Genomic DNA, 14,958 nt, shown 5'->3' on the forward strand with positions numbered 1-14,958 from the left:
CAAATAAAACAACAAGTATGTTCCGAAAGATCGTGACAACTACAAATTTGTATGAGCCCATCTTTTTTTTTTAGCCTTGGTCCGGTGTTCCACCGTTATTGGACGAAATAGTGAAACCGGATAAGACTAAAAAGAAAGAAATCCCATCGTTGTTTTCATTCGAACTCTTTCAATCCAACAACTCACCCAAAGAATCTTGGGATGACGAAGAACAAGAAGAAGACACAACACCTTCTGGATATGCTGCGAAAGGTGTAACCCCCGATCTCATCACTACTACTACTGCGTTGCTAGGTGATCCTGTACCTTCCTCAGATGTAACTGATGGCACGACTATTTCATCGTGTGCAAGTGAGAAAGCATTACCAATCGGTCCACAGGAAGAAGTCCAGAAAGAAATCCCACCTGAGGATGGCGCAACAAGGATGAATTTTCAACCTAAAAGAATCCTTCAAAGATATGATGGTGTTGAAGCGGAAGAAAAGGGACTAGCTGGAATCGAGGCTCTTCATGTTAAATCTGAAAATGCGGAGGGAAGTGAAAGTTGTGAGAATTTACCACAAAAAATCTCTCCTGTTCCAAGGGAGATCACTCTAAGGAAGCATATATGTGGTGGGTATTACGACGAGACAGGCATGTGGTATCCCAGTGTCGGTATGTTGATTACCTTTTTTATGATTCTCATTTGTGTGTTTTTTTAGTAGGTGCGTCCATTTTTAAATTGTTAAAGCTACTTCTAGCCCCTTTTTATTCCTCGCACACACACGCACACACACACTCTCTCCGCTAAGTTTTGAGGCCTATACTTGCACACCAATTTTATATTTGCAGAACCATGACAAATGAAATATTAAATAGCCGTATATGGTTAACAAAGTGTTAAAAAAGTCCATTGGGCCAGGAAGCAGAGGTTCAAAGTTATTGGGTTCTAAAGGAAAGTACACAGAAGTCATGCAACTCACAGTTTAATTTTTATGTACACTTTTCAATCTGTTCATTAACCCAAATAAATTGTTTTGTTCGTTCTTAATTGCGTTAATGAAACAGTAAAAGCTAAATACTGTTTTTGTGCATCGTCTAACTAGGCAATGGGGTACCACCAGATGTAAGTTGTCTCTCCAGATGTAAGGTGTCTCTCTCTCTCTCTCTCTCTCTCTCATATTTTATGATTTGTCACCCACATTTCGTAACTAATTTTTTTTATTGTGTAGATGCAGCCAAAATTATTCCAGTGCGTAAATTATCGGAACACAACATAGATCAGAATGAGAATCTAGTTTCACCAGATATTTTGCATCAAAATGACGAGCCTACTGAAGAGCAGAATAAAACAGTAGCGCCAAATACCATGCTTCAAAACCACGTGACTGTCATTGACGAGGATGAAGATTTCGAGAAAAGCGATATGGAGAATATTGAAAAAAGCATCGAACGACTGATTGAGTCGCCGACGTTCGCGTCTTACTCTGATGACAATGAACATGAGGTGGAAGAAAACCAGAGATTGGAAAGAAACTGTGACGTATTTGGAGTGGCAAAAGAAGATTTGGAAGACGTGCACTAAAAACAGTGAAAAACAAAAATTAAAAAATTTGGATGGGAAGGTTGTGTTTCTATATTTCTATTCTATTCTGTTTATTTTTATTTTTTTATTTACATTTTTTAATTTTTCCAATTTTCTTTCGTTTGTTCTACTTTTATATACTCGTGTTATTTGCTGGTTTTTTTTTTACTAAACAGCCTGCAAACCGTAGTTTTGTTGTGATCATCCTCGTTAAAATTCAACTGATTATCCACTGTCCAAATCTCAACCTTTACCCACCATGTGACCATGCCCTGTCCCTGATTTATTTAGTTTCTTTTTTAAGAATAAACTAAATAACGTATTCCATACCCCATGCAGCTACCCAAATGTAGTTAATTACAGTTCTCGCTTCTTGCGCCCCTTTTTACTGCACTTCTCAGCAGCCGCCATACTTTGGATGCTATTTTTTGTCATGTCTTCTAAAGACATTTTTTTATAAGTATCTAGCGTGAAAAAAGAAAGTTGATATTTTGTTGTGTAGATTTCTATGGATTATATTTATATAGAGAAATATTTATTTAGAAATAATAGAGAGATTTTTTTGTTGTTATTTAGACTTTATTCGCATGTTGTTTATATATTTATATATATATTTTCCATATCTTTGAGTTGTTTACGTACTTTTGAAAGTATCATGAAAATAATTGTTTATGATTTCTTAACAATTTTTCAGTTTTATCTCTATACTATTAATACCTGCATTTTATCAATCCGCAAAATGGTACCACAGTAGCAATAGCTACAAGCTGTCTCTTCGCGATTTTATAGCTGTGCCACAGACACAGAATTGATAAATAAAGGACGGACAAACCCTTGCATTTTTCTACAGGGTACCCACTAGTTTATATCAAAGACTTTCCGCTTGTGAGCATAAGACGGTATAGCTACGAGCGAATTTCACTGGATTTTTCTACGTGGTTACTAATAGATCTTTTTTATTGTCAGCCTCGGTTTGCTAGAATCTGTTACATTTTTTAATTTGTCTTCTGCTTGGTGATTTTAAATATTTCCTCTTTTCTTTTCTGGTTTCTTGGTACTTTAAAGTCTCCAGCTGGGCTTGTCTGCTGGTTTAGACTAGGAATTAACCAGAAGCATGAGAACAAGACATCATCTTGTGTTTTACATCTTTTTCTGTTAAAAACTTTGTTTAATGTCACTTGTTATTTCTATTTTGCACGTTTAGAAAAAAAAATAAAAATGCCAGACGTCACAGATGAAGCTATCGAAAGAATCGGCAACTCCCTACGGGATGTAAACAGACCGTTAAAAGATCGTTTTAGAGCTTTGTTTACACTAAGAAACTTATCCACAGACAAATGCATAGACGAAATCATAAAAAGTTTTGGCGATTCTTCAGCGCTTTTGAAACACGAGTTGGCGTATTGTCTCGGTCAAATGCGAAATTTGAAAGCCGTTTCGTTTTTGTGGACGGTACTGGAGAACGACAAGGAAGAAACCATCGTACGCCATGAAGCTGGGGAAGCTTTAGGTGCTATAGGTGCCACCAGCGCACTACCACTTCTGCGAAAATACAGCCAGCATCATATACCAGAGATAGCTGAAACTTGTCAGTTAGCCGTGGAGAGAATTAACTGGTTGGAAAAACAAAATGAAGAAGGCGCCAATCAATTCAAGTCTGTCGACCCTGCTCCACCAATAAAAACAGATTGTAGTGTCGAAGAGCTTTCACAAACTTTATTAAATGAGAAACTGAGTTTGTTCGAGCGATACAGAGCTATGTTTACCCTTCGTGACCGTGGAAGTGAAGAAGATATTCTCGCCTTGTGTAAAGGATTAAAATGCGCCAGTGCGCTGTTTCGCCACGAGATCGCGTTCGTACTTGGTCAAGTGGCGCACCCTGCTTCTACCGACGCTTTAAGAATATCTCTGGAGAATACGCAAGAACAGCCGATGGTACGCCACGAGTGTGCGGAAGCTCTCGGCGCCATTGCCACCGATGAATGTTTTAAGATCTTGGAAAAGCATGTTGGCGACGACGAGCGTGTTGTGCGAGAGAGTTGTGACGTTGCGTTAGATATGTGCGAATATGAAAATTCAGATCAGTTTCAATACGCTGACGGGTTGACTAAGTGAGGCAAACAGAAATTGTAATTTTAATTTCTTACATCTTGAAATATTTTGTTTGTAAATAAGAAAGTACCCTGTCAAGAAAACGGTTTATTGTTGTGTCTCTGTTTACAATTTTTATGATTATTATACCCTAAATATAGATTTTGCTTTATCAAAACTTTAATATTCTTACGTCATATCTTTGATTGAAGCTGGAGCAGAAGTTAAAATTCTGCGTTTATGAATGTTAGGTCCACAAGTATATACTTTTCATTTTTTTCTTTTTTAATAATAGTGAAAAATGGAAATTTGGTCATATTTTTTTTGGCGATGAGACCTTTGTCCGACTAACTTTTTTGAGAAAATGTGTAATTTAGGGATGGCTCACAAACCGAAAAGTGTTCGCTAAACGTCAATCCAAAGTTTTAATTTTACGCCCTTCCACCCTATTTCCCTCCCTTAACGCCATCAAAAAATTTAATATACAAGTATCGTTCTTCCGCAAAATCACAATCACTCGGACATACGCCCTTCTAAAGCATGTCGACCACAAATCAGTTCAAACTAAATTCTATGCTCCATTCGATTTGTGAGTCAAATCTTAAGTGTGATGCTTCTGTAAAGAATGTGATTATTTTGAAATTACATGTTACGGATAGATCACAACATTAAAAACTCTCGTGTGTTTAGTAAAGCGCTCTTTCTTTTACATTTTTTTATTGTTGAATTTTATTTCTAGTTTTTCAGTTTATCACACAATGAGAGAATCATCATCATCATACTGTTCAGAGCAGTATCATTCCTTCACGGAAATCAAAGCTGACATGAAACGCCGCGAGACTGATGCGGCGAAGAAAAATACACTCGAATACAAGACTCGATACGCGGTCAATAAAAAAGACAAGGAATTACAATTGCAAAAGAACGTGAAAATGTTCGAAAATGATTTCAAAAAAATGGTGTCCAAATGTGGAAAATATAACCCGCAGATCAATGGAAAGTTCCGCTTCGATGGTCACCCCAGACTGCCTCGGCAACCGTTGTGTTTGCCCTCTCAAACAATTTCAAGCACGGATGGGCAGTCGCAACAAGGATGTCTTAGTAAATCTTCGTACTTCTTTGAAACACACATTCCACAAGAATGTAACAGAAACTATTTCGAAAGTTGGAACTCCTCCACTGTATCTCCTTCCATGTCTAATGTGCGTTCGAACGGAAATGGAATATTACCGACACCGAATATAGCTTGCTCGCAAAAGGCTCCCGCGGAGAAGAACTTTGAATTAAAAGACGCCATCATGCCTCCCATTCATAACATTTGCGATTTTGACGCGTCTACGCTATCCTGTTACTCGTGGGAAGAAATCGAGAAAAAGAACGTTAACGAGATAATCGAGCAAAAAAGAGCTCAAAGGTTTTTTCGGCTAGACGTCACTCAACATCAAATATATAAATCCCTCATAAATAATGGCAGACTCGAGCTCCCACGTGATATTATAAAAGCACTTTCGTGCATATCACCGGCGTATGTGAATTATTTCTTCCTGCAAGAGTGTACGACCCAAATCGAGAGCAGCGTGCAGTTGATAGGCATAGCTCAACTTTGTGAACCTGTCCCGGTGTTTGACGAATACGGTAGTAGCGAAGTTTACGTGGTGTATTACTGCTTGTCAAGAAGTGGTATTGACACGAGGATGTTCGATGTTAACAGTCAAGTTAACGACAGACACCTCTTGCAGAGGTATAGTCAAGTTTTAAACGACAAGGCAGCTCAGCCGTTCATTCCAGAAATATACGTAAGTTTTTTTCCTTGCATCTGATATGGATTTTGTGATAATGGAATGTTTTAGTATGTAGGTTGAACAAATCTTTTGGTCAGTAATCTTTTTGTATAAACAGAACGTGACTACAAAAATAGGTCTAACCAGAGTCTTAACCAGGTATGTATGTTACTGTTGTAAAGCATATACCGTGTGGAATATCTTAAATGCTTCACTCAGCAGTCTTTAACTCTAATAGGCCCTAAATATTGTTTTTCTAGGGACATATGCTCCTATAAAGAATTTACAAATTAAAAAAAAAATGAGAAATTAAAGTTGGCTCTATTGCAAAATAGTTTTAAAGGCTCTTGAAAAAGTTGAGTAAGAACAGTAAAAAAGTTTTTTTCTTATTTTTAAGTTATCTGAAGTTAAAAACCTGAAATTTGTTTAATATCATCAAAAAATACTAAAAAGCTTTCTTAGTGTTCATATTCTATACTTTTTTGAGCTTTTGAACATAAGTTTCCTTATCAGTAAGTCAGGAAGGTATCCAGCTAAAAGCTACAAAGCGACGCGCTTTTAGTATGTTATTTTACCCAAAAAGCTTTTGAACGGTACTAAATGCGTATATTGGAATTTATTCTGGCCTGTCTGTTAATAACACGAACTGATACTGATACAAAGTTTTTACCTTTTCTTTTTTTTACTTTTCAGCCATATTCTGGTGTAGTACCGGATTATCTACGAACTAGCGGCTTTTCACTTTCTGCGGTAAGTATTATTTGAACGTGGAGAGAGCAGAGTTGAAAACTTTGGCTTGTTGACTGCGGTTTTTTCTAAGCTGTTTTGGAACTCATGCAATAAAATGTTTACAGGTTGTGTAAAGAATACGAATAAGATGTTAAATGTGCTATTTTTTGTATACGTTGTTATATATATATTATAAATTTACATATTTTTTAGGGCGGTGTTGAAATTTTCTTATGCCTTTTTTGTGTGCTCCAGATATTCTTATTTTGTTTGTTTAAAGGCAGTGTGATAATCGCTTATACTATGAGGTGTTCTAATCAATCGCTATTGCTAGCGTAGCGTTTTTATCGTTGTTACCGTTTTTTTGTTTCGTAATTTTAGCGGACTAGTAAAGATCACGGGCAGGTTAATAAGGACGATATGAAGGATGTAAACAGTGAAGTCGCATACGACAAATTCGACTTTTATGATGACATCGACGCCACGACAGTTGCAACTTTGCCGCCGCTTAAGAGGCTGCAGAATTCAGACAAGACTTTAAACATTGAACCATGGGAAACACTCGAATATAGAAATCTGGAAGAAATATCAGAATGCATTCAATCGAGATATTTTATTTACGACGTGACGTTAGAAAATCTTCGACTGTCGTTACGACAAAACGGCGAACTAAAAGTGGAAAATTTTATGTGTGATATCCTTGCCAATGTGAGAAGTCGGCCTACATATTTAGTACTAAGGGAGGCTCGTGGTGAACGAGCGGCGACAAAGCCAGTCATAGGTGTTGCTTTTGCTGCGTCGAACAGCGAAGTAATTGGTCAACTACGAATTGTGTTTTTATGTTTGTCAAGACCGAGATACGTTGGTAGTCCGTGGTGCGATGAAGAGCTGTATACCAGTGGCCAAGAACTTGTTCACAAAGAAGATATTCGAATTCTCTTGGACGAGTATAAGATGTCGTTGAGACACAACAAAGTGGAAGCAGTGTTCCATGATGTTTATGTAAGATTATTTTTGTAAATCTTCTTATTTTTTTCTACTTTTATATTAATTTGCCTTAAAATGGATCGTAGGTAAGTAACACATTTAAAGGCGTGAATATTAGGTTTTAATTTTATCAAGGGGAAACTTCGGAAACGTTTGCAAAAATCGATCACAAAACACAGTTTAAGGAAAGGTAATGGTTACTGCATGAGATATTTAAAGCATTATCATTTTCAAAATAGGCTTTATTCTGGTGTCTGCAGGTCTTTGAAAACACGAGAAACCCTGAAAACTGATTAAGTAAAATTTTAGGTAACTATTATTTTTGCGCGGTTGAATCATGAAAACCTTGAAGCATGGGTGTTTCATTGAATTTTCCGAACTTTTCTTCTCGATTTTCCTCCCCCTAAGGTGGAGGTCGCGAAAGATAAGGGGTCATGGAAGTGACTAGGTATTGTCCGTTTACCTAATGCACTAATGTAATTCACTGCTTGATGACTTAGCAAGCAAAAAAGCGTTTGTGATAGAGAGGATTAAATCTATTCTAAAATATTGATATGTTGCCCACACGCTTCACAGGAGTGGATGGGGGAATAGTAAGATTTAGGGATTTTGAGATTTAGGTCAGGCAGCGAGAGGGTAAAATCTAAACTAAACTAATCAATGATTTATTGGTCACCCTGTATAGAGAAAAAAAGGTATTAAAACTTCTGAATGTTACTTCTGAAAACTGACGTGATAGAATCTCTTTCATCTTCTGTCTTGTTTATGTTGAATAAAAATACCGCTCTGTCATATCTTTCAGCCTTGGTCTGGAAATCCTCCAGTGGTCAGGATGAAGAGTAATGAACAAGTTTTGAAATTAAAACAGATGGACAACGAAGACCATCACTGTGCTACACGAAGCGACTCAAATCACAACAAACTGAGTTCTGAAAAGATATCCCCTACAACTCCAAGTAAACAGTTTAAAAAAAAGACGCACAGTCCTCAGCAAACCGCCCCTTTAACACCGAAGAAAAAACAACCAAATCCAGGAATTCCAAACAAGAGCAGTTTTTCCACGCCGAAAAAGCATCAAAATCTCAAGAATAGTTCTTTATTGACGCAAGGTACTCCGAAGAATGCAAGTCCACCACGCAATAAAAGTCTGTCACGCAATACCAGACGCCCATCGCGCCTGCTACCTAATCTTAAGGGTTTGTATGTGGGCTGTACAAAAGAGTTCTGCTCAGACAGTTGGCAAATGTTAGAAAAAAACAACATTGAACAGTTGACGCATATTTGTGGCGACATCGAGTTTTACTTATGCGATACTAACATTTACAATATCCGTCAGTCGTTCAAAACTTCTTTGTTGGAAATATCTGAAAGTAACGTGCAAAATCTTGCGTCATCAGGCCGTGGTCGAAAATATTTTGTACTGCGGACACACGTACACGATCAAAACACCCTGTCTATCATTGGTATTGCGAACGTTCTCGTTTCTGACTGCTTGATTAAGGTTCCAAATAAAAGCGGATATTTTTATGCTAAGGTTTTATACTATTGCTTATCACTGCCGAATTTGCGAGGTAATCCTTTGTTACGGCCCACGCATTGCGACGGTATGGAGATTTACGCGCATATTGTCAACCAACTGTGTCAACAATACATGATGTGTTTGAAAGAAGGGAAGGCTCGACCAATCTTCAATGATATTTTTGTAAGTTTGTTTCTTTACTGATTTTATTGGTTTTTGTATCTATTTATAACGCTGGTGGTGTGAAATCTGTTCCAGTGTCCCACAAGTGTTGTACTCGGCTAGGATTTATCCGTTAACAGCCCTACCTGGCGCTTGCCAGATTTTATATGCCCTGACATCACAGAATATGTTTCCTTTTGAATATCAAGAAAAACTTTAATAAATTCGTACAGTTTTTATTTGTGTGTACTTATGATACTTAAAAATAAGCCTAAAAAATTAATACGCGCTAAGTATGTTCATGTCTTTTTGTGCGAAATAGTTCGCACAAAAATTACGAATAAGGTAACGTAGACAAATTTCTTTTTAGCCTTGGTGCTCTTCTCCACCTCCTCAAAAAGGGTCATCAAGTAAAAGTTCTACGAAATCGCCGTTGACGTCACCTTACGCGAACGTAAAAGAAAATAATAATGTGTTTTTCCCGGCATCATCTGAGTGCTCAAAAAAAACCGCTGCCGTTGTGGATGACACCATCGCAGACGTTAATTTACTTTCACTTCTAGATTCTGGAATTTCCCCGACTATAAACTTTGCACAGATTGAGCGAGAGATATCAGAAGTTTCTATTCAAGCAAGTCCTGCATCCGCTCAACTATACCCGGCATTATTTTATCCTCGCGAGCAAACTCACTCAAAGAAACAGGCAGAGGGGAGGTATAAAAAAATTGCAAGTGAATTTACATGTGATTTTGAAAAGAACAATATCAATAACAACATACGCAGTCCATTAAAATCTAAAGGAGTTAACAAATGTGATTTTTCTGCACAAAGGGGGAGAGCTAGAGGGCGTGGTAGGGGCACTTTACTACTGCAGCAAGTTGGATTGTTACCTTGACTTTTGGTAAACCGCCATTCTGTTATTTATATTGTCAAATTTTTAGCAAAGTTGTGTTAGTTAATTAGGAATGTTTGTGCAGCTCAAATATTGTGTAATTTTGTTATTTATTTTGAATTGTGAATTACTCGTAAACACTTCTGAAAACGAAAAGATAATTTGTTTGACGTTGACAGAGCTCCGCCAACTCTATTTATTTAGAAATATTTCTGTTCTGTTCATCCTAGTAGAGTTTAATTTGAATATTTTTATTCCTCTTCGTTTATTTATTATTATTATTTTTTTAATATTTGCTTACAAATATTATATATTTGTTAAACCGTTATATTTCCGCTTTGGGATGTGGTTGTTTTTCCTTAAGTGTTTTTATAAACACTGACAAAATGGAACTTATGCTTGATGACGAAATGAGAGAAGCCTGTTTTTTTAAATGTGACATACTTCTAAAATTTTTACCAAAATTACTAAAAATTTTCGTTTTTTTATCTATTTTTTATCTATGAAAATTCTCGGTCTGTCTGTCTAAAAATTAAAAAAAAACGCCATTACAGTGGCACCCATAATTACAATAATAAATCTCGTCTAGTTTTTTTTGAAAACCTCAAGTTAGACTATATCCCAAATTCGATTCCGTCGTTTTGTATAATAGCTAGGGGCTGCCCCTGCTTCACGGATCTGCTTCCGACACGAGCCAGCGCGGTCAACTAATCTGAAATAAACACTCCCCATAATACATTGATTTATGTTAACGGACAAACTAGAATGCACAAAACACCGATCCAGGGAATATGTACGACGGGTGAGTTACAGTGGGTCTGTCCACGGACTAACGACAGGCTTACGTAATATTCTTCATGAAGATGTATATATATGTACAGAGTTTTTTGGTTGTACTTTATTTTTGTTTTCACGAAATAGCTATCTTTTCTGACACTTGTATATAATTCTTATTTTTTTCCTTAAAAGCCATAAAAAAGCTGGTTTGCTTGGTTTTGTGACTGTACACACTTTTTTATAAGAACAATTTTATAAGAATAACAGGGTCGAGAGTTGTTAAAAAATAAGGGCAAAGCAAAAACAATGACAGCTTTAAATTTGATTGATTTTCTGTTTTTTCCTAGAAAAACATGGAGAGATATTTTTGTGGCAGATTTTTTTAGAATTGGTTTTGGCGGTTTAGCTAAACTTTATACATTTCAATCCCACTTTTTCGCATTTTACACGATTTTTTCAAACTAATTTGCCCATGTTTTACCGTAAAGCGTTTTAATTTATCTCGGATTTTAGATTAAAAAAATAGAACGAAAGTCCACTTCTAGCGAAAAACACGACGCATTCATAATGTGCTCACAAACTTAAAATGGTGACGATTCAAGCAAATTCATTGGTCCATATTATGAAATCACGTTGTTATACACTGCATCTCTGAGAGCGCACATAAAAGTTTAATTTGATTTTGACTTTCGAAAAAAACACCGCGAGAACTTCTAAGTATTGCGCGAGATTTAGCACTTTGATTCGTGCGCGTTGAAACGACGTGCTAAAAGTGAAGTGAACTTTCGCATTCTTAACCTTTATTTTTTGAACTCTAACAAGTTAGGAACATTTTTTTAAATATTTTTTATTTTCCTAACGACTCTCACATTTACAAAAACTTAAGCTTAGCATACGCTAATTCGACATAACGCAGAAGGCGTAAATTAAGAAGACTAGGACAAGTTTAGGGTAAACAAAACGAAGTGGAGTTTCTTGTGACAAAAGTGAAGAAGTTAGTGTTGTAACGTAGCCATGAAGTTTGAAATGATAGAGAGGATGAAGGTAAACGAGTTAATGCACTAGCTAATGAGTTTACATCTAGAAAAACGTCCCTGTTATCAAAACCGCAGACGAGGTACATGGCTATATCTTCACTAAAGATTACCAGGCTAGGCTTACAGTTAGTAAATATGGCGTTGTACTTCCTGACCAAAAGCATCTCTTTTCTGAGTGGCTCTGCAAAAAGGCGTTGCAACTGCATCCAGAGCTCATGAAGTAAAATAAAGTTTAGCAGTTGTTTCAAAAGATTATTTTTTTGTCGGGCAAAATATTCCAGCATTAACATAAATAGACGATTAAAGAAAGTTAATGCAGGTACTCAATTTTGTGTGTATTATTTTAAAACTCATAGAAATGTAGGTGTGGGTTATTTTTAGACAGGGTGATTCCACTCATAGGTGCTAATCCAGACAGTCATTTCATGCCCGTGTTGTCCTCAGTCATGGTTGGAAGTAAAATGTTCATACTCCATCAATTACACTTCTCCAGATCACCCTAACATCCATCTGCCATAGTTAAAATAAAATAAGTTAGTTTTGAACTTAAATCATTAGTATTTTATCCTGTTTAAAATGCAGATGGGAGTTACTGGTTTTTTACATTTTGTTTGGACTCAGCGTGGTTTTTGGTAGAAAAATCTGCATTATCTGTAACACACATCCTCACAATGTATGGTATAGAAGAAATCATTAAAAAATATCTATTTTTATAGTCACACATTTATAAAAAATATTGTTTGGCTGAGATTGCCACATCAACAAGGAGGTAAGTAAACATGTATTATTATTTACATTATTGTTTACATTTTATTTGTGAAAACAATTGTGAGATAAAAAAAAGCTTTGGATTCATTTTCACAAATCTGTAATTTTAAAAATGTCATCCTTATTGCATGAATTTAAATAAAAAAGGAAAAAAAGAAACAATACAAATTAAAAATTCACAATATTTGCCAATACTGCTTTTGACAGATATGTGGCTCTAAAAAAGCTGTTTTGCCATGATTATTTCGCTTAAAGAGGCATAGCGTCGAACAATAGGAACTGTATGTTGAAGCATAGTGATGGGTAAAACATACGTAAGAATGCAAAACGCTAATATGTGAATTGATTACTCGTTCAATATAAATCTCCTGTCAAAACAGTTCCCTACAAAGAACAGGTTGCTTAAAATCATATCCAAGCTGTATGATGGAGGTAACTGCGGGTTGGTTGTCCATCCACAAAGTGCTGAATACCAATCCTGTCATGGGATGTGGAATCCCATTTTATTGTTCATTTCAAATTTAGTTATGCATTCCAAATGAATAGCGAGGTGACGATTGGTACAAGAAAAACAAAACAGGCAAAATGGTGGTGGTTGCCTCGAGGTTGGTTATTGTGCTCTATTCAAATACATTTTTTTCAATTAAGCAATTCCATTGTGTTATTCGTACACCCGACAACAAGCACAATTAGCGAATCCATATCTAAGACCATACACAAGCCAAATACCACAAATAAGTTTTGCAATTACTCACCCAGATAAATATGATATGTCGCTATGTCGAAATGGTTTATTTGCCTGTCAAAAGTAATGGCAACCATACAAGGCAAATTCATTCTTGTTTCTTTTCAAAAAAAATATTAAATTTCTATTTGAAATTTTATTTTATTTTTTGTCAGTTAACCCAACCCGTTTATCTGAGATGTTTCAAACCTTTAATTTTTTAAATTGTTTTGTCGGTCCCGTAAAAGTGGAACTGTGCTTATATTTTAAGTTGCGAAAATTTGCAGTGTACTGTGAAATGAATTAACAAAATTAAAGAACAAAACAGGAACAGCACCAAAACATATTTCGCGTTTTTTAGAAAAAATGTGTTTTGAATCAGGTTAGTTGGATACCACTTGTTTTAGCTACAGTTGTGCAAAAATAACCTGAAACCTGGGAACGAAGTTGATGTTAATATGATGTATATAATTCCCGCCCTTTAGTGTTATATCGGCGTATCTTTGATTCATGTTTTTAATTTTGTCCCAGAGGTCACGTTTTTATAAATGTTTTTTACTTTATGTTTTTCCACAGCCAATTTGTGTTTGTTAGATATTAACAAATAAACCGGACCTTCCCAATTTATGGAAACATTTTCACCTTTTTATAAATGCGGTTAAGCTTTTAAAAGCTTGTTAGAACATATTAAAAGAAGTTTTTCTCGAAGGTGTGCAAAAAAGGTCGGAATATCGTAATTACATTCATTTCACAGTTGAGATTGCAAGAGAATAAGTGATATTCATAATTAGTATTAAAAATATGGCTAATTTAGTTTTCTTTGTTTTAAAAAATGTTTGTTAGCAAAGGCAGTCTATATATTTACCGAGGGTAAATTTATATTGGGTTTAAAAAAACAATTTGGATGTTTTGTTTATGTTTTAAAAAAGTAGTAAAACCAAATAAAAAGAAGTTTCAAAGTGGTTTTTTTTTACATAGCGATATGTATAGAGAAAGCCTTTGGTGCTAATCTGTTAGTTCAACAGCTTTGAGAAAAAGGAATGCATGCCTAATTACGTATGGAAAGTCAGGCTTTTAATTCCACAAAATATGTTGTAAAAACAATTTTTTTTTTAATTTTAAAAAACTTTCTTAAGATGAACCACAGACTACCACTATGTGTGGACTTGCTTTAAAAACAGGTAATAAAAGTAACCAATAATCAGTTTCGTAGGTACAACCCAAAATTTGATTGGATATATAATTGTACCTCAAGAAAGTTCACGATTTTTGAGTCCCGTGTTATCTCGCTCAATGTATGCTAAACTTCTGAATCATCACCATAGATAATATAAGTCCACCATTTTTTATTTCATAATTTTGTTGTCTATTTTGTTTACATTTTTGTTCGATCTGCTTTGCCTGGGCAAGACTTAGTGTTCTTAGAAACCACCCACATGAAAGTAATTATTTCCTCGGGTATTGACAAAGATAAGTATATTTAAGGGTTTTTTAATAAATATACGTCTCGTAAAATAAAAGTGAAAGTTGTTATTTCACATTGTAGTTTCCCTTGAAAAACCTTTCACGGTATTTCCAGGTTATCGTTTAGCATGGCCATGTACCGACATGCATGTTTTAACAATGATGGGATCTCGTGGTCTCAAATTATGGAATGTGCAAAGGCGGGGATAAAATGCCGTTGAGTCATTGTCTGTAAAGTGTATTTTAATGTCGCTGATATAAGAATAATGATATCATATTATCAAAACTCCATTGGAATTTCTTTAGGAACAATCGCTCGACCATTGCTGCGCGTTGGATCATGCAACTTCCTTTCGCAAAGTGGATGTATTTTTGCGACATATTTACCGTGGGAAAATCCTTCTTAAAATAATGTTTTTTCTAACCAACTAGGTTAAATTTGTGTTTGGTTATCGAGTTGCAC

General features: G+C 35.7%; 4 protein-coding genes across 5 annotated transcripts in view; all 4 read left to right on the forward strand.

The window, feature by feature from the left end:
• Nucleotides 1-2,250, forward strand: part of LOC130645511 (uncharacterized) — a 63,307-nt gene extending 61,057 nt beyond the window's left edge. For both annotated transcript variants that reach the window (XM_057451523.1, XM_057451522.1), the window contains exons 12-13: nucleotides 75-654; nucleotides 1,212-2,250. In XM_057451523.1, the coding sequence (XP_057307506.1) occupies nucleotides 75-654; nucleotides 1,212-1,564 (933 nt within the window). In that variant the 3' untranslated portion in view covers nucleotides 1,565-2,250. The remainder of the gene's footprint in view (nucleotides 1-74; nucleotides 655-1,211) is intronic.
• Nucleotides 1-14,958, forward strand: part of LOC130645517 (D-2-hydroxyglutarate dehydrogenase, mitochondrial-like) — a 90,154-nt gene that overhangs the window by 48,169 nt on the left and 27,027 nt on the right. The gene's annotated exons all lie outside the window — the stretch shown is intronic.
• LOC130645520 (deoxyhypusine hydroxylase-like) lies at nucleotides 2,746-3,759 on the forward strand. The gene has a single exon (XM_057451532.1). The coding sequence runs from the start codon at nucleotides 2,783-2,785 to the stop codon at nucleotides 3,677-3,679; it is 897 nt and encodes a 298-aa protein (XP_057307515.1). The 5' UTR covers nucleotides 2,746-2,782; the 3' UTR covers nucleotides 3,680-3,759.
• On the forward strand, nucleotides 3,915-10,661 carry LOC130645509 (uncharacterized). The gene is made up of 5 exons (XM_057451519.1): nucleotides 3,915-5,451; nucleotides 6,130-6,186; nucleotides 6,547-7,167; nucleotides 7,955-8,854; nucleotides 9,204-10,661. Exons 1-5 carry the CDS (start codon nucleotides 4,414-4,416, stop codon nucleotides 9,726-9,728), a joined length of 3,141 nt encoding a protein of 1,046 aa, XP_057307502.1. The 5' UTR covers nucleotides 3,915-4,413; the 3' UTR covers nucleotides 9,729-10,661.

This window comes from Hydractinia symbiolongicarpus, chromosome 5 (assembly GCF_029227915.1).
Source record: "Hydractinia symbiolongicarpus strain clone_291-10 chromosome 5, HSymV2.1, whole genome shotgun sequence".
Classification (NCBI taxonomy): domain Eukaryota; kingdom Metazoa; phylum Cnidaria; class Hydrozoa; order Anthoathecata; family Hydractiniidae; genus Hydractinia; species Hydractinia symbiolongicarpus.